The following is an 18,775-nucleotide window of genomic DNA, read 5'->3' on the forward strand; positions in this document are numbered from 1 at the left end:
CTTGTTTTGACAACAGTTTTTCCTTAACCCTTAAACGCCGAGTGGACGTATTTTACGTCGACATTTTTTTTGTCTCTCGGGTGCTGACTGGATGTATTTTACGTCGACATACAAAAGTTTTTTTTAAAATTTGCGGAAAAATATTATAGGCCTATCAGCCAAAAACTCTTGAATCACGCGCCTTGGGGGATGCTGGGAGTTCACGGATCAAGGGTGTTTTGTTTTGTTTACAATCGTTTTGCAGGCGCGCAAGCGCGAATTTCTTTCTTGCCGACACTTAAAAAAAGTATCGGTGGACACATCTCGGAAAATTATTTCGTCACTTTGACATCATTTTTGTACCATTTTAAATTAGCCGTTACATGGAGTATTATATATGAAAATGTGCACATTTTTATTTAGAATACAACCAAAAAATACTCATGATTGTAGCTTTTATCAGTTTTGAGATATTTTCATATAAATAACGATAAGTGCCAAAATTTCAACCTTCGGTCTACTTTGACTCTACCGAAATGGTTGAAAAACGCAATTATAAGCTAAAACTCTTATATTTTAGTAATATTTAATCATTTAACTTCATTTTGAAACAAATTGGAAGTCTCTAGCACAATATTTCGATTTATGGTGAATTTATGAAAAAAAACTTTTTTTTCCTTACGTCCGCACGGTAACTCTTCCGAAAAAAATTATATGTTGCGATTGGGTGGTAATGTTTGCACCATTTTAAAATTAGCGATACATGAAAGTTTTATGGTATGGAAATGTGCGGAATTCATGCACAATACAACTAAGAACAACCCATGGTTGTAACTTTTATCAGTTTTGAAATATTTTCATATAAAAAATGATAAGTGACAAATTTTCAACCTTTGGTCAACTTTGACTCTACCAAAATGGTCAAAAAATGTAATTGTAAGCTAAAACTCTTATATTCTAGTAATATTCAATCATTTCCCTTCATTTTGCAACAAATTGGAAGTCTCTAGCACAATATTTTGATTTATGGTGAATTTGTGAAAAAAATAACATTTTCTTTACGTCCGCGCCGGTAACTCTTCCAAAAAAAAATCATACGTGCGTATTGTTGGTAATGTTTTGCAACCATTTTAAATTAGCCGTTACATAAAGTTTTATATATGAAAATGTGCGCAATTTCATGTAGAATACAACGAAAAATAATTGAAGGTTGTAGCTTTTCTCATTTTCGAAATATTTGCATATAAATCACGATAAACAGAAAAAATCCACTTTGACTACCGAAATGGTCAAAAAACGCAATTGTAAGCTAAAACTCTTACAGTCTAGTAATATTCAGTCATTTATCTTCATCTTGAAACAAATTTAAAGTCTCTAGCACAATATTTAGATTTATGGTGAATTAAAAAAAAAAAAACTTTCCTTCCCTCCGCGCGCGGATTCTCCGCCACAAATTTCCGAAATGCGTATGTCGCATTCTCGGAATATTTGCTCCATTTCATATTAGGCATTTCATAGAGTTTTATATATGAAAATGTGCGCAATTTTATCTAGAATAAAACGAAAAATATTTGAAGGTTGTAGTTTTTCTAATTTCTGGAATAATTGCATATATGTAAAAAAATATATAAAAAAATTCGACATTTGGTCAACTTTTAACTCGTCAGATATGGTCAAAAACTGCAATTGTAAGCTAATACTCTTACAGTATAGTAATATTTAATCATTTGCCTTCATTTTGAAACAAATTGGAAGTCTCTAGACAATATTTTGATTTATTGTGAATTTTTGAAAAAAATATTTGTTTACGTCCGCTCGTTACGAATTCATGCATCATTTTGTGATAATATTTTCTCGTTGCTTTTATCGTTTTACAATGGGTTATATACCAAAATGATCGCAATTTAGTGTACAATACAACGAAAAAAAGATTAACTCTTTACCTTTAACCGTTTTGCACATAGCTTGCTTGATTTGAATACAATTATATATGAAATTTTGTTTTCGCGCTATCATATATCGCATTATTTATATATGATAATGATAATTTTTTTCATTTCTGATGGTTGCATTTAAACTTCAGGCAATGACAAAAAAAGGAGCCAAAAATGAACTCTTAATCTTGAAAACTAAGTGCGCTGTGATTTTTAAAAAAAATATTTTTTCCGCTTCCGCGCTCACTCCGAGACCCCTTGGCACACAGAAGAAGATTTTTAATATACCCCTTCGCCTTTTAAGGGTTAAACAAGGAGACTGTTGTTGCAATTGCTTGCTGAAATAACTTAGCATGCATTCTTTTTCAAGTATAAACTGTACTTGACAATCAATTTCAGTTGTCCAGTGGCATTATTTAGACCTCAGTGGTTCTTAAACGTTTTATGACCATGCTCCACTATAAGAGTTGGTCCTTCCCTGCATGGCTCCCCTTTGCATCTATGTACCATCTATTCATTAGCAATGGATGGTAGTTAGGGTGTTATTGGAATATTGGTTTATATTATATGAATACTGTATCATGGCTTTTAGAGTTTGGTTTTGCATAAGTGGATGTTTTGCTTTTCAGGCTGCAATGATTATGTTACAAGAACCAAGTACTTGTGGAGAAGACGTTCTCAAGTTATATGCTAATGCCAAGCTTGGTGTTCAGGTAAGAACTAGTTAGAAAGTAAGCTGATCATTTGTAATATTTTATCGGCACACTTGTGGAATAGAAATTTGGGTTTGTAAAGAGTGCTAGTACGTATTTTATTGAGCATATCAGGCATCGTCCAGAATGTCTAGATGGAAAGTGGCCCAGGGATTTTACACCAGCATTGTAATGAAGTGTGCAGTGATGATGGTAAATGCAGCAGATTTGACAGAGTGTGACTACATAGTGTTAAGGTTCTTAGGCAAGGTGCAGTGAGATTATTCTCTTACAGATGTGAATGTTGCTGAGATACGTTGCGTCCATCTCCTGGAAAATAGAATAAGTTGAGATATCAAGGTTTGAGATGGTTCAGACATGTGATGAGAATGGATAAGGAGTAGTTAGTCAGTTAGTGAGTTGTTTACCTTAACACAATGAGTGTGTATATATATACACAAATACACATGCTGAAAAATTGTATAGTATATATAATATTACAGTTTCAAGTGCAGTACATTTCCGTACTGCACTGAATATCAATACAATTACTGTACTGAAGAAAGAAATTGAGGCCACAGTAGTGGGTAGTTTACCTCAGTGTATACACAGTACATGTGTAGTGCTTTAGGATGTTAGTGTATATACTGATAGGTAATGAGGCCCAAGTGGGGCTTTGTAGTCAAAATCAGAATTTTTCAAGTTCCATTTATATGTAATGGAGTAAACTCGTGGGCCGTGAAGGTAGTAGGCCGAGGCAGTTGCCTTCTTTTAGCCACACATTGAAGAATTTCATAGTATATGCTCACACAGTGCAACCAAATCACCCATAGAAATTTGTGTAAGGACTTATTTTATGTTATATATAAAAATAGCAATAATTTGAAGTATTAGTGTAACTGCTTTGGAAAAAATAAGGCACAGTTGTACATTACATGCAGTGCAGTTGCATTAATTATGCTCAATTGAAATGCTGTTACCATGACTTAGAAAAATGCATTTTTCTTTGGGAGGGGACAGACCCCCTGTCTTTCTAACAGGCATAAAAATGGTTTCTTCTCATCTATGGGGCTTTGCTGTTTAGGGAAATGAGGGGTATTTGTTTTTAATTTTCCAGAATATGCCTCCAAACTTCTAGGGATTGAAAATTATGGTTGTATTCTGTACATTGATATTTATGTGATGGGTAATGTCAAAAACTGAAGTGAAGAATAAAAGTGGTTTGCACATTAGCAGACACATAACTGCTGCTGACACCTGGGTATGTGGATGCATGGACATGCATGGGATGGTTATATATACAAGTAGTGTTGGTAGCATCCTATCTATCAGAACCAATAGAATTTCTTTGGGTCCAGCTATTCATTCATTAGTTCATTTGTTTGGTTTTATGTCCAGTCCTCCACGGGGGTGATTCCCTCTGTGGCGGGCCCTTGTACGTTTTCTATATAAGTTGCTGTTCTTATACTAGAGTTATGATTGTCTTCAGTGTTTTTCTCAGAGTATCCTAGTTCCCCTCTGTATAGAGTCTTTAGTTCTTTTTTAAATTTGCTTGTTGTTTAAATTTGCAATGTTGAAATGCTTTCTCACCTCTTACAATTTGTTCTGTGTTCAAATAACCTATATGCTTCACTTGCATGTCTGACCACAATATTCATTTCAGGTCTAAAGAAACTTAAGCTGTCTCGTAGATATGTTGGTTCCCCATATTTTAGTGCTTGAAAGATTGTAAGAACCTTTTTGTATTCTATTCTTGCTTTTACTGTGGGCCAATGTAATTAGATTAGTGCTGGGGTTATTTTGTTACAGTGACGTAATCCTTTCATTAATCGGACGGCTCTAGTAGGAAGGTAGGAAGACTGTAGTATGTAACGTTGCAGTAGTCAAGCCTTGAAAGTATTGCGTTACAAGTTGCTGTTTTCAGAGTATCTTTGTTTAAATAACTTCTGATAAATGCAATGTTTCTAATGTGATAGTTACAGGTTTTTACAATATGCAGTACATGATTTTTCATCGATATTTTATTATCAATAGATACTCCAAGTTCCTCACTGCTGCTACAATGTTTATGGATGACGAGCCAGTAGTTATTCTCTTGAAGTGTTCATATTTTCTTAGTGCACTATCAGACCCAAATAACAAACTCAGTTTGTTCCGATACGTATATAAACCCTCGGTCCTTTAACAATAGGAAGGTACTTAGGAGCAGCTGAACCGGTCGTAAGCTTCGAACAAGGGGGTTCGGTAGTTAACTACTTGTCTGGCAGTTGGCGGTCCGCTCGACTGCGAGGAGAGGAGTCACTTTGCTTTCGGCCGCGTAGGTGGATGGACGTGTTGCTCGCCTCTCTGCCCGCTTCTTGTTGCATGCTTTGTTTGCTTGAAGGCTTTTTTCTTTCTCTTTTACTGTGTGTATTTGTGCAAGGATATACGTAAGTACGTGTGTGTTTTTGTATATCATACAGTGAATTTTGTGATTTTTGAGATTCAAGAGCCAGAGAGACCCCCCCCTCGCCCCCCCATCAGCCACAGATTGTGCCCTGGTGTGGAGGGCCGTAAGTGTGGGGCCTTTCGATCATATCTGTTGAGGTTGACCCTCATGAATTTTGTACTCAGTGTAGAGGGTGGGAATGCTCTCACACCGAGACATGTGATGAATGTGTTTTTTGGTCAGAGGAGCAGTGGGAGCGCTATGGGGGGAGGAAGAAGCCGGCCAAGGAGTCGTCGGAGGGTTCTCCAGCTACGCCCTTGGTTACGGACACGTCTTCTTTTCTCCCTCCATCTCAGCTCCCTCGTATGGCTCCTTCCCCTTCGGGGGAGGTTACTCACTCCTTCTCCTCTCGATCAGTCGAGCGTGGAGGGGGGGCCTGAGATACCCCGACATCCAGTTGTACTCAGGGTCCTCCGTTCGCTCGGGGTGGGAACTGTACCCCCCGGGCCCTCGAGGCGAGACCCCTCCCACTAACTCACCTGACTTTTCCTTCCTCAGATCTGCTTGCCACAGGGGACGATCTCGGATGGGCCTGTACTCGCTGGGGCTCCGAGGGACACCGACGGTTCAGGGGCTGCTGAGTCACCTGGTGAGAGGGGCCATGCCAGTAACCCACGGCCTGACCACCACGACTACCACGACGGTGTCCACGCCTGGCTACACTGCTCCGCCGCACCTGGTGTACACCCAGCACGTAGCCACGGTGACCCCGACAGCTCCTGTGCAGGTGCCGCTGCCGTAGATTATGATGCCCGCTGTGACGCCGCCACCTGGTTTTGCCGCTCTTGCTGAAGCCCCGGACTTCCGGTGTCCCAAGAGCTCTCCCCTGGACCTGCCTCCTGTGCAGAGGATGCCGCTGGTTCCTGCCCCGCCTCCTGTTCCTGAGTATGCTGCCGCTCCAGTGCTGGTACCAGCTCCTGCCGCCGTCGTTCCTGCCTGTGGTGTTGCTGCCCCCACCCCAGGTCCTTCCGGACAGGTGCAGTCGGGCCCTGTTGCTTCGGCAACTGCCCCGGCTCCGTCCTGGATGGAAGACCTCACGGTGGTCCTGAGGAAGCTGACGAAGAAGAAGAAGAGGAAGGTGTCGTCGTTGTCTTCTTCGTCGTCGTCATCTGCCGCCACTTCCCCTTCAACTTCTAAGGCCCCACAGCCGAAGAAGAAGAAGGTTGCCTCCTCCCCCCATAAGAAGGCTCGTCCTGAGACTTCTAAGGGTCCGTCCCACCGGAGTGGGACGGTTGGGACTTACGCCGATCCTCCTGTTCCTTCAGGAACGGGCCCCGTCTCTCCTTCCACAAGGAAAAAGACGGGGACCGGAGGAGCGCCGGTTAACACCGGTACCTCCTCGCCTGGCGCCAGAGGTTCTGCCTCAGCGCCAGGTACCGTCTCGGCCTCTCATTCGCGAGAGTTACCGAGTAGCCAAGACCCAGGCAACCAAGTCTGCTCAGCACCAGGATCCAGGCACAGAGCGGAAGACTGGCGGGGGTCGCTCAGGCGACTCCCACCAGACCAGCGATCGCTCTCGCGGCGATATGCTGGCACCCAGGGTTGACGCGACGGTCCCAGACCGGTCGCGGGCTTAGGCGAGGAAGCGGTCCCCTTGGTCGCCTGAACCAGCCTCGGCTGGTCCAAGCTGCATGATGCGCCGTGAAGACAGGCCTCACTACCATTGCGACAGCGGACTCTGCTGGTCCCCTGACCGCCGCTCCTACCGTGACTGGACGGAGAGGGGGACCAGCAGCAGCTCTTCTGATGCTCAGAACCGTCGCCGCTGTTCTTGGTCCAGCCGCTCGATCGCCACCACGGGTTGGTGATCGCCTGCAGCCCCCTCAGCACACTGTGGAAGAGCAAGGCGATCATGAGTGATCGCGAGGGGCGCGCTCCTCGCGATCCCGCCACGACGCCCTACGAACCTGGCACAGTCCTAGGACCGACCAGATCGTATGCGCAAGTGGCAGGAGGAGACCAGGAGGGGTCTGTTGTGGTTCCTCCTGTGGAAGGAGGAGGGTCTCGGGAGGCATTCTCGCTGGACGGGCATGATGGTCCGTCTCCGCAGGATGCAGTCACTCCTGAGATCCAGAGGTCGTTTGCAGAGGTAATTGTGCTGATTCGTCAGCACAACGACCTCGGGGAAGGATCGCCGCTCCCACCTTCCGAGCCCACATCGGGTTTGGAGTCATTCTGGGGACCCAAAAAGGAACCCAGGATGACGGTAGGTCTGCTGCGATTGGCCTTGGCTGACAGCGTACTGAGCCAAGTGGACGCTCTCGTCTCCGGACAGGAGGGTTTGCTTCGGTCCGGTAGGTCTTCCAAGCTCCTTTCCCCACCTCTACCGCGACAGAGGCACTTCTACGTGCCTTCAGAAGTCCCTCTGCCGCCCAAACAGGTTAACGCAGAGCTAGCTAGGCTAACTCCGGGGGTGTCTCTGCAGCAGCTTCTGTCGGAGAACCTCTGGTTCTCGCGGCAAGAGGCACTTGCCTTGGAATCTACTGCAATGGCAGCATTCCAAGCAGTCTCCTGGATCGACCTGTGGTCCCTCACAGTGTCGAAAGCCGCGGCCTCCTTGGGGAACATCACTCCTGAAGGGGACCCGGCTTTTGTGAGACTGTGCCAGTCTGGAGGTAGGGCCATCTCCTACCTGGCCCACCAGACGGCTAACCTGTAGGCCAACCTGGTTCTCCGGCGTAGAGACGCTGTTCTCACCTGAGTGACCAGGGCGGCTGGGCGTGAGGCGGCCCTGGGTCTTCGCAACGGACCGTGCGGAGTTCCTCCTCTCTCTTCCTATTACCCGACGACTGTGCCCGGGGTTGAGGGAGGTAAATGTGGAAAATTGAGTTTTCTTGAGATCAATCCCCAGGTCCTTTGTGCTCGGTGCCGAGGGCAGGAGCTCGTGCTGAGTCGTGTATTTTTGGGTGAAAGTGAAAATTGTAATTACAGTACTCTTTGATTTTTCATTTATATTTTTGCCCTGTGCGCTCGGTGCCGAGGGCGCGAATGCTCTCGGCACTAGCCCTTTATTTTGTGTGTAAGGGAATTCGCAAGTGCAGTATTCTTTTTCATTTTCATATATTATTTTGATTGCATCAATTTTCATTATGGATCAATTTTTCTGCTCATAACCGGGAATTGATCCTTAACCTTTTATTTTGTCTGAAAGTGAAATTGCAAGTGCAGTATTCTTTTTCATTTTCATATATTATTTTGATTGCATCAATATTCATTATGGATCAATATTTCCGTTCATAACCGGGAATTGATCCTTACCCCTTGAGCCCGGTGCCGAGGGCGCGAATGCTCTCGGCCCGAGCCCTTTTTGTGTGAAAGTGAAATCGTAAATGCAGGATTCTTTTTCATTTTCATATATTATTATTATTGATTGCATCAATATTCATTATGGATCAAGATTCCCCTCATACCCAGGAATTGATCCTTATGCCCTTGCGCTCGGTGCCGAGGGCACGATTGCTCTCGGGTCGTGCCGTGTATTAGTTATGGGTGCAGTGGGTGCTGTGCGGGGGTAGGGGAAGCAAAGGCCTGCCAAGAAGTCGTCGGAAAGCTCTCCCGCGACTCCCTTGGTATCCGATTCTTCGTCTTCTCTCCTGCCCCTCCTCCCCCCTGCTCAGCTCCCACGGATGGCACCTTCCCCTTGGGGGGGGGGCGGGTATCCGGGTCCTTCTCCTCGCCCGATCTGTCGAGCATGGAGGAGGGCGCTCGGTGCCCCGACGTACAATTGTATTCGGGGTCTTCCGTTCGCTCGGGGTGGGGCTCTCCCCCCCCCTCCCCCCGCGCGAGGGGAAACCCCTCCTAATCACCCGACTGTTGCTTCCGCAGGTGCTTCTGCCACGAGGGATGACCTTGGTCAGGTGTGGGCGTCTTTGGGTCTGCAGGGCGTGCCTAGTGTCCAGGGGCTTCTCCATCATCTGGCCAGGGTATGCCGCCCCTCCTCACCTGTTATATTTGCCTCATGTGGTGTCAGTGTCGCCTACAGCCGCTGTGCAGGGTCCAATCGCCGTACCGAGGAGGGGCGTGCTGCCGCCGCCGCCCGGGTTTGCTGTGCTGCCGCGACCAGACTTTCACTGCCCTAAGAGCTCGCCCCTGGACCTGCCGCCGGTACCCAGGATGTCGCTGGCTGTTGCCCCACCTCCTGTGCTACCTGTGCCGCCTGCCGTACCTGCCGATGCTGTTCCTGCTGTACTTGAGATGTCCGCACCTGCTGACGTCGTCCCTGCTCGTGGTGTTGCTGCCCCAGACGTTGGTCTGTCCGGACAGGTGCGTCCGGGCCCTGTTGCTTCGGCAACAGCAGCCCCGGCTCTGCCCTGGATGGCAGACTTAACGTCTGTCCTGAGGAAGCTGACGAAGAAGAAGAGGAAGAGGAGGAAGGTGTCGTCATCGTCTTCTTCGTCTTCGTCGGCTGCTGCCTCTTCCCCTTCGACTTCCAAGGCTTCACAGCCGAGGAAGAAGAAGGCTGCCTCCTCCCCTCCTAAGAAGTCTCCCTTGGGAGCTTCTCAGGGCCCGTCTCACTCCGGTGGGACAGGGGGTTCTTCTGTTGGTCCTCCTGCTCCCTCGGGAGCGGGGCCCGTCTCTTCTTCTGCAAGGAAGAAGACTACCGGGACCAGAGGAGTACCGGCCAACACCGGTACTTCCTCGCCTGGTGTCAGGGGCTCTGCCGCTACACCAGGTTCCGTCTCTGCCTCTCGTTCGCGAGAGGTACTGAGTGTACGGACACCTGCCGGTGGCCGTGCAGCCAAGAACCAGACGGCTCGCTGAGGTCTGTCAGACCGAAAAGGCTACTTCCTCCTCCTCTACTGCGACAGCTGCGATTTTACGTGCGTCAGAGGACGGTATCAGCTCTCTCCTGTCAGGTTCGATTAGCCCCACCCAGACGACGTTCACAGTGGCGGCAGACCCCTACCTACAGTGTGAGTTCGTAACCCTCCTCGGGGAAAACGTTTCTCCTGACAATACATTTTCCCAGACTCTGGAAGGCCATCGCCGCAAGGTGATGGCTGCTCCTACTCTCTTCGCCAACTGCTAGTTCCGCTGGGAAGGCGAGCGAGTATCCAATTCCTCCCCCATTCCCTCTCTCCTTACAGCTACGAGGGAAAGGGGAGGGATCCTGCAGAGAGTTCTCTGTAGGATCCCACATTGGGGACTGCATTACCGGCGGGACCTTCGGGTCCTACCTGACGTAAGCCCCCGTCGTTGAGGAAGGATCCTGCCCCATCCTCGATTTCTATGGGAATCGGGAGGACCACCAACCGATGATTGTTTGACGAATTCGGGGGGGGTTTCGCCAAGTGCTTAGAATTCTGCGGAATTTCTAGCACTCTCAGAGTGTCCGAGTTTTTTTACGATCTCCAAACACTTGAGCGAAACCACGGTCTAGAGTGGGCTAGATGAGAATCCCAATAATTATTACCACGATAATCGGGAACCTCGCCGAATGCTCGAATTCCTGGAATTTCTAGCTTTTGGAAGAAGCACTGCTGCCGAAGGAAGAATATCTCGCAGTAGGCGACCAACCCTGGAATAGAGAAGAATGGACGGGAACATTCAGTTTGGCTTGAACTATTGTCTTCGGTATTCTGTTCACCATTGAAGCTATCCTTCGGGGAAGACTTCTCCTTCACTCTCTTGACTAGAGAATGAAGGCGGTCGATCTCCAATCCTTATTCTCATTCCTCGAAGGGAAAAGAATTTAGGATGGAGGTCGTTGTACAGAAACCTACAAATATACTACGTATATTACCCTCGCGACATGATTCTGTTAAGCAGTTGAATTGCCCGTGGTGTAGGCGTATACCGTAGTTAACTCTACGGATTGTGACCGAGACGACTAGTATCTTAATTGAACTGCAACTCGGGACTACCTGCAACCTCCCAGGAGTTACCAGTTTCGATGTTAGATACTTATGGTATTGTCACGACAACACCAACTCAGCTTTTGTATTTACCGAATCAGTTTGCTTGAGTGTATTTTTTATGCTCGATGGTTCTAGCCGAATGCATTCCTTCGTGGAATGGATTACCTGGAAACTCAGGATGACAAGCCAGCGAGAGCTACTGTGTATTGAACTGCCCGATAGCAGCTCAGTACCAGCTGGCTCTCCGGTCGTTTATGTCTCTCTCCCCTGCATTGATTGACTACCAAACCGTATCTCTGCCCAACAATCACGGACTTGGGTCTCTGATTAACGGGGATTCTCGCATTCGTGAATGACCATCTACTGCTGTGACGCTCTATTTCATCTCCTTCGACATTGCGAGAATTTTCAACAGAGATATCTCTTGGACTCTTTTATCTTTCTGTTTACCCCACGGTAACAGAAGTCTGTACTAGTCTCCCGCTGCATCGCACTGCAATAATGCGGAATGATTTCTGCAGACATCTGAGTTTGTCTTCAAAATATCTCATATTTGTAGGTGTGCAATTGTTCATTGTTCACCCCGAATTAACAGATATATCGGAAGACATCGCCTACTCCCCGACCGGCCAGCGCTACTTCCAAATGTTCAGCCCATGAGAAGCAGTTATTCAGGCAGTACTTCCCTGTGTTTTCATTACTGAAAACGCCCCGCTTTCATTGCAACTACGACTCCTCACCGGACAGCAATGAAATAGTGGTTAGCGTTTTCAGTCATTTGTAAGCACAGGTTCAGAATCTTGAGAATCCTTCTCTCGATTCGGCTGTGAAGACGTAGGTTGCATTCACTGTCCACCTTCGTCTTCAATGCCACATAGTGTTGTTTCTCCTTAGCTGAGATTCAACTACTATGAGGATGTCTTGCCATCAGGGACCTCGGTCTCTAGAAGGCAACTGACTTTCGCCTGTTGGGCACATGCCTTAAGAGAATCATCACCTCGCCGTCCTGCATCGGTGACAAACAAAAATACGATTTGTTTGGTCTCTCGGCATAACCCTTTAAAGGGCGAAGGTCACGTGACTTGCTTGGATGCTTGGACAACTTTCCTCTACTGAACGCAGTCAGTCGGCAGCTGTCAGAGCACCCGAGTCAGTTACGAACTACACTGTGGACTTCGTTTGGTCGTTCCAGATCAATCATTACTTCGTCCTAATGGTTTGTCACAGTACCCATACCATCGACACACACTCCATCCACTACCGAGAAGAAGAACTTCGCTGCATGGAGATAGGAAAATGCGAGACACTTTGCTGCAGACAGATAGACCAGTATGGGTACTGGACATCACCAAAGTCGAGAAGAGGAATAGGTCATGCGACTATTCCTTTCTTTTCCTCTGAGGGAACTGCATGACTTTTCCTTCGAAGTCAAGCATCCAGGGGATGGGGATCCGTGACGCTCGATTTCATACCGAACTTCGTAGCGAAGACTCAGAACCCTTCGGTCCCTGACGATCGGTTCGAGTCCTTCACAATCCCCTCCCTAATGGACTTCACCGCCTTCGATGCAAAGGAGATGCTGCTTTGTACTGTGAGGGTGCGACAGCGCTATCTGAAGAAGCTCGACACCCCAGGCTGAGTGTTGACGCCTCTTCGTTAGCACCGGGATGACCTAGAAGAAGTACATTCCCTCGCGTTCCGCAAGAACTTCTCCGTGGCGCAGGTACTGAAGGCAGGGGTCTTGTCCAACCAGACCACATGCACCTCCTTCTACCTTCGGGATATTGCCCGCAGGTCCTTGGATCTTTTTCCTTGGGACCTGTGGTGGCTGCTCAACACGTTGTGTAGCGAACCCAGACCCCTCTCAGGGGTGAACAGCATCGAGTCCTGTGTGGACTGTAAGAATGGATGAGTGAATGAGAGTGTGACTGGCTCCTCTTCCCATCTTTTTCTTCCCCTCTACCTGTGGGTAGAGGGACACGGTCGTCACCCTGCTGGATAAGGACGAGATGCAGGTGAGCTACTCAACAGAGCCCCATCCTATCCCTTTCACTAGGGATGGGAGCAAATATCCACCACTTCCCCCCAACAAGGGGGGGGAAAGTGGAAGCCAACAAGAGACAAACCCATAACTTTATGTTGCCTCTTGCAAACAGGAACAAGTTCTTGCTTGCTGGTACAAAGAGATACGCTTGCCTCTCTCTTAGTACTCGGTCCAGAGGTCTGACCATTGATCCTCGGTGCACACCCCGATCAATCGGACAGAGGCTTGGATCCCTCCCTCACTCTTACGACCAGGGAGGCATTCCAAGGTGGGCGAACACCAGTCTGTTCACAAAAGACTCAGATTCCTCCCACCAAGAAGTGAGTCTTCCTATTGTTAAAGGACCGAATGGTTTGTATCCCATGTCGGAACAAATGACAATTTGTCCAAAATTGCATTTTTCCTAACTATACAAACCTGAGGTCCTTTTACACATAGTCCCACCTCATGCCACCCCTCACTCTGCAGTTTTTGCTTGGGCCTAAAGCAAAAGTGATTCTTCACCTCCCAGTCGCACGGCGCGTGCACTGTCGGACAAGCAGTTAACTACCAAACCCCTTGTTCAAAAGCTTACGACCTATCCAGCTGCCGCTAGTAACCTTCCTATTGTAAAAGGACCTCAGGTTTGTATAGTTAGGAAAAATGCAATTTTGGACAAATTGTCATAAAAAGAGTTTTTAGCATTCCTGTTCCCATAGAGAGCTCAAACCACCTAGTTGGGATTTGACCTTGGTTTTGACTATTCTTACTAAAACACCCTATGAACCATTGCAACAAACTACAGATAGAAACTTAATCCTCAAGGCTTTCTTCTTGCCAGCTTTAGCGTCATCAAAAGGGTAATCGCTGCTTGGTTGATCTTGTGATGTAAAACATACCAGATGTTGGAAGTCTTAACTTTTCAAACTTATTCGAGAGCTCATTGGGAAGACTCAAAACCCTTCAATTCATGATGACAGTTTTGTCTCCTCTTCCATACCTTCTTTGGGAGACTGTTGACAATGACCCTGAAGAAATGGTGTTATGTCCTGTCAGGAAACTTCGTGCTTATCTAAAAAGGAGTCGACATCTTAGACAGGGTTGTTGCAGACTCTTTGTTAGCACATGCTGGGCCAAGAAATGTCCAAGAATACAATCTTGTTTGGACTACAAGAATAGATCATGAATGCCTATTCAATTACATCAGCAGTCCTTCAGGCAATGTCACGCATGCAAGAGCACATGACATTAGAGGACTAAGCTCCTCATTGGCATTTAAGAAGAATATGTCGGTTCTTAGAATTTTGAATGCTTGTTCATGGCTGTGCCAAACCACTTTCACTTCCTTCCACTTGTTCTTGAAAGATATTGCCCATAGGTCCTAGGACGCTTTTCCAATAGGTCTGGTGGTGGCTGCTCAATAAGTTGCATAGCTCATTACACAAGTGGCTACATTGGTTTGTTACTGGAATGATAGCTTCTTATCCTCCAAATATGCAATGAACTGTGACATGGTATTGAAACCCAGGAGCTGAACATAAGATATACATATATCTAAGGTACAGAAATACAGGTTGTATTCCTTAGAATTTTTCTTATTCGGGTAAAGGACCAGGTGTGGCAAACCTCCTGTCAGTTTAATTACTTAGCTCCCACCAAGAGCAAGTCTATCTGAATGTTTGTTTTGTATATGAACAAATGACAAATTTATTAAATTAATTTGCATTTTCATAACTAACAAACCTGAGGTCTTAGCATTTATGGCCCACCTCTAACCACCCTCTGACAGTTTAATCTTAGTTGGAAGAGCAAGTAGTGAGGTCACAAGGTTGCGGCTGGATATGTGAGTGGTCCCACTTATCTTGTGACTAAGGACAGATGCCACTAGTCTCTTGCATATAGTTTTATTGATTGTTTACTGGTTTCCAGTTGGAGCTAGAAGGGTTTCCCTGTTGTTAATACCTCAGGTTTGTTAGTTATGAAAATTACAAATTAATGTAATAAATTTGTCACATTTAATCAGAAGATGATTTGAATAAAGCTTGCACTATGATATCACATGATCTAATTGACTAGTTTGTATGGTTTGAATGTAAAAAACTTATTTATTTCTTTTGTATTAACAGGAGAGGGGGAAGAGTGAAATAGAAACTGTAATGCAGCTTTTAAGGGAAACCCCAGGAATGTCGTCTTTACATATGGCAGTTTTGTCTCATTTGTCTTGCAATTTGCCTAAAGAGGTAAGAAATAAACTCAGAAATGGTGTGGCATTTCTTTTTTTTTTCTATCTTTTTAAATAGAACCTATTGTTTCGTGACAAGTGGACAACCTAGAAAGAAAATTAGGACAGTAGTGTTTATTTTCAATTATCATCATTATCTTAAATGTTGAGATATTAGAGCAAGGTGAAGCTCAAGTAATGGGACTGCTAGTTAGGGAGAAACATAAAGGTACAGATGTAAAGCTAAAAGCATACAGAAAAGTAAGGAGTTACTACAGTGATGAGTATAGATTTGACAATTGACAGAGCTGACAACAAATAGCTAAGTTTACTCTTATGATACATGTAGCATGATTATATTTTCTGGGGTCCAGCATTATAAAAATGTTATAAGTCATGAAAACAGCACATTGTTCTGTGTATCTCAAGTTAAAGTATACTGTTCTTATCAAACACTACGTATTACCTTTTATAAAGTTTCACTATACCAGATGTTTAATGAAAATGCTGAACTAAAGTTTGTAGCAACTTTACTTTTTCTTTTTGCCACAAAATTATTTGCTGATGTTATTTGTCATGTCAGACCACCATACCGACAAGCACTGTTTTACTACTAAAGTTGATGGCCAGATGGAAAACTTGTGATGTTATTCTTTTGTCATAATTTTCTGCTTTTTTCTTGCTTTTATTTTTATTTGAATTCTTGACTGGCATTTAGTTTTTAGGTTTCTGAATACCTTCCACTTGTACACTAACAGTATTTGGCAGTTTTTGTTTTTAATTTGCATAAACTAACAGTATTTGGCCGTTTTTGTTTTTACTTTGCAAAGCCCTTTCCTTTTCCCTAAAGATTAAACGCCGTTTAGATAGGGTTGGTCATCTTGACAGAGAATTTGATGATGACACAAAGAGAGCTGTAGAGGCTGCAGCCAGTGAAGAGTTCCTTCGATGTTTGCTGCTAACTCCAGCTCCTCCTCATCACTTACGGGACAGTTTTCGCTCTGTCCTTCCAGGTGAGGTACATAGTACAGTATTTATGATTTACAATTACTTCAGCTTTTTACTAAATGTTGGTTTTCTTTCATAGATGTCATGATTTTAATGAATTTATTGATTATGTAATTTTGCATTTTGTATTGATTTTCATTCTTAACGGTACAAAATTCATATTTCAAAAGACAATAATATATTAGTGAGATATAATGAAAAGATTATAAAACAAGTAACAAAAGATGTACAGTGATCCCCCACTTTTACATGCTACTATTAGGTTCCAGAACCTGCCATGAGAATGCCAAAATCCCCTCTAAAATTGGTTATATCTGGCCTATAACTGCCAAATACCCAGGACCCCATAAACTAAAATGCTTATAACTGTCTATTTGAATATTTTACTGCATAGATTATCATAATAAAACAATTTAATATCAATTCAAAGAAAAATACACTCCAAACCATCATTCCAAAAATCTAAGAGATGAGTACCGTTTTACAATTGTTACTCCCAAGTATATACACTTACTAAAATGCTTATAACAATGATTTACTCATTTTAAAATACTGATATTAATGTCAACAGCAAAATATTTATACAAATATTTACAGGCACTCCCTGGTTATTGGAGGGGTTCCGTTCTCAATGGGGTGCTGAGAAGCGGAAACCGCCATTAACCAAAACTTGGCAGGTTAGGCGCAGAGTTTCAGTTAATGGCGTGAAACTTGGCCTGTTATGGCGCTATAAATTGCGGATTTTATGGCGCTAGACAAGCACCATAAAACCAGGTCGCCATTAACCGAGACCGCCAATAACCGAGGACTGCCTGTAATACAGATTAAATAATTCTGTCTTACAGAACGTTTGACTACTAATTAAGTTAACCCTGTACTGTATACATAAGCTGTTTTCTTTCTTAGTATTGAAGTATTAAGGGGGCTGGCCGGCTAATGCCATTCTTTAAGGACAGGACTTTGATATTCATTCCACTTAATAAGGTGACTTGGGACATCTCCAAACTGCATATGATTTTCACCTCTGACCTTCGGTTTTGTGACGCCAGGGCGATTTATCCTGAAAATAACCCTTTTTCAAATGCTGTTCTCTCCCTTGATATTTAATGTTAAGACCTGGGATTACTACCATATATAGATATGATGTAGACCTCCAATCAAATGAGGAGTTTTTTTTTTCTAAAAGTCATTTTTTTGCTAGATATGAATTTTTCATTATGGTAAAAAATAAACCCTATAAATTAGGAAAACAAAATTTATAAAAAAAAGGCGAAACAAAAATTGGGAAAAAGGGCTTCATTTGACTGTTCTATAACATCTTTCTGAGTTATATACCAAATTCCAATGTTATAGCTTTAAAACTAAGTGAGAAGATAGATTTTGAAGGTCAATAACTATAGTTTTGATACGGGCGTTCAAAGTTTTTCTTCGTATTTTTATAACGACAATGTTAATTAATAAGGATTATTATGAATGTATATTTCTTTTTTGTGTATTAATAAACCAAAACTATTTTATTTATCATAATTTAATCATAAATGATGATCCCTTTGCTCATATATCGTAGCCTGGGGCACTGCGTGAGGCAAGATGGGGCACTCATTCCTACGCAACTCTCTCTCTCCTTCACTAACTCGGCTTATTACAGCGAATTTTCTTCTTCTGTATGTTAGCGAGATGTTTTCCTTATATTTTCCGTTTTGGCATGATGAAATTCTTGCCAAAACAAAGATAAACAAACATAAATCCAAGAGAATGTCAGAGGTGAAACTCGAAGGTGTACTCTCTTTTTACAAAGACAATTTGATAAATCATGATTATTATGAATTTCATATTCCATTTTGGGTATTAAAAAACCAAAACTATGTTATTTATCATAAATGAAGATCTCTTTGCTCAAAGATTGTAGCCTTGGGCACAGTGTGACGTGTGCTGTCAGGCAAGACGAGGGCATTACTACGCAACCCTCCTCTCTTTCTTCACTAACTACGCGTATATTATGATATTCTGTAATAATACTTGAACAATTTTTCTTCGTCTGTATGTTAGCGAGATGTTTTCCTTGTCTTTTCCTCATTGGCATGATGAAATTCTTGCCAAAATATAGATAAACATACATAAAAGCAAGCGAATGTCAGAGGTGAAACTCGAACGTGTAGACTACTTGATGTTTGTGCTCGCACTGAATCATGGTTGAACTTGGTAGCTGACTGAAGTCTCCCTTCTCGACTTGGGGAATGTCTACAGATGCCATTTCTCCCAATTTCTTTGACAATAATTATCAAAATTTACAATAACAGAAGAAATATTGCATTTTCTTGTACTGGATCAATGTTTTAGGCGTTTTTGAGTTAAGTTAAACTAATTACCACTGGTAACTACGAAAGTAAGAGGGAATTTTGACGAAATATTTCTTAATACATATTCTCAATTGCCATATGAAGCTCATGAATTTTTTCATGACTTTGCATTTTTCGCCCTATACCCCCATATATAAGGGTTCCGGCCGGCCCCCTTAACCTACCCTAAGTGATGGAGGAGTTAGCCTAGCCTAATTGGTGGAAGAGTTAAT

General features: G+C 44.0%; 2 protein-coding genes across 2 annotated transcripts in view; one reads left to right on the forward strand and one right to left on the reverse strand.

Annotated features, from left to right (window-relative positions):
* Positions 1 to 18,775, reverse strand: part of LOC135222044 (uncharacterized) — a 261,893-nt gene that overhangs the window by 2,374 nt on the left and 240,744 nt on the right. The window lies entirely within an intron of this gene.
* LOC135222279 (uncharacterized) overlaps positions 2,543 to 18,775 on the forward strand; it is a 90,560-nt gene continuing 74,327 nt past the window's right edge. Inside the window, exons 1-3 of the mRNA XM_064260387.1 lie at positions 2,543 to 2,626; positions 15,101 to 15,214; positions 16,046 to 16,208. Coding sequence (XP_064116457.1) covers positions 2,549 to 2,626; positions 15,101 to 15,214; positions 16,046 to 16,208 — 355 coding nt within the window. The 5' untranslated portion in view covers positions 2,543 to 2,548. The remainder of the gene's footprint in view (positions 2,627 to 15,100; positions 15,215 to 16,045; positions 16,209 to 18,775) is intronic.

The sequence above is a fragment of the Macrobrachium nipponense genome, chromosome 3, assembly GCF_015104395.2.
Source record: "Macrobrachium nipponense isolate FS-2020 chromosome 3, ASM1510439v2, whole genome shotgun sequence".
Lineage (NCBI taxonomy): Eukaryota > Metazoa > Arthropoda > Malacostraca > Decapoda > Palaemonidae > Macrobrachium > Macrobrachium nipponense.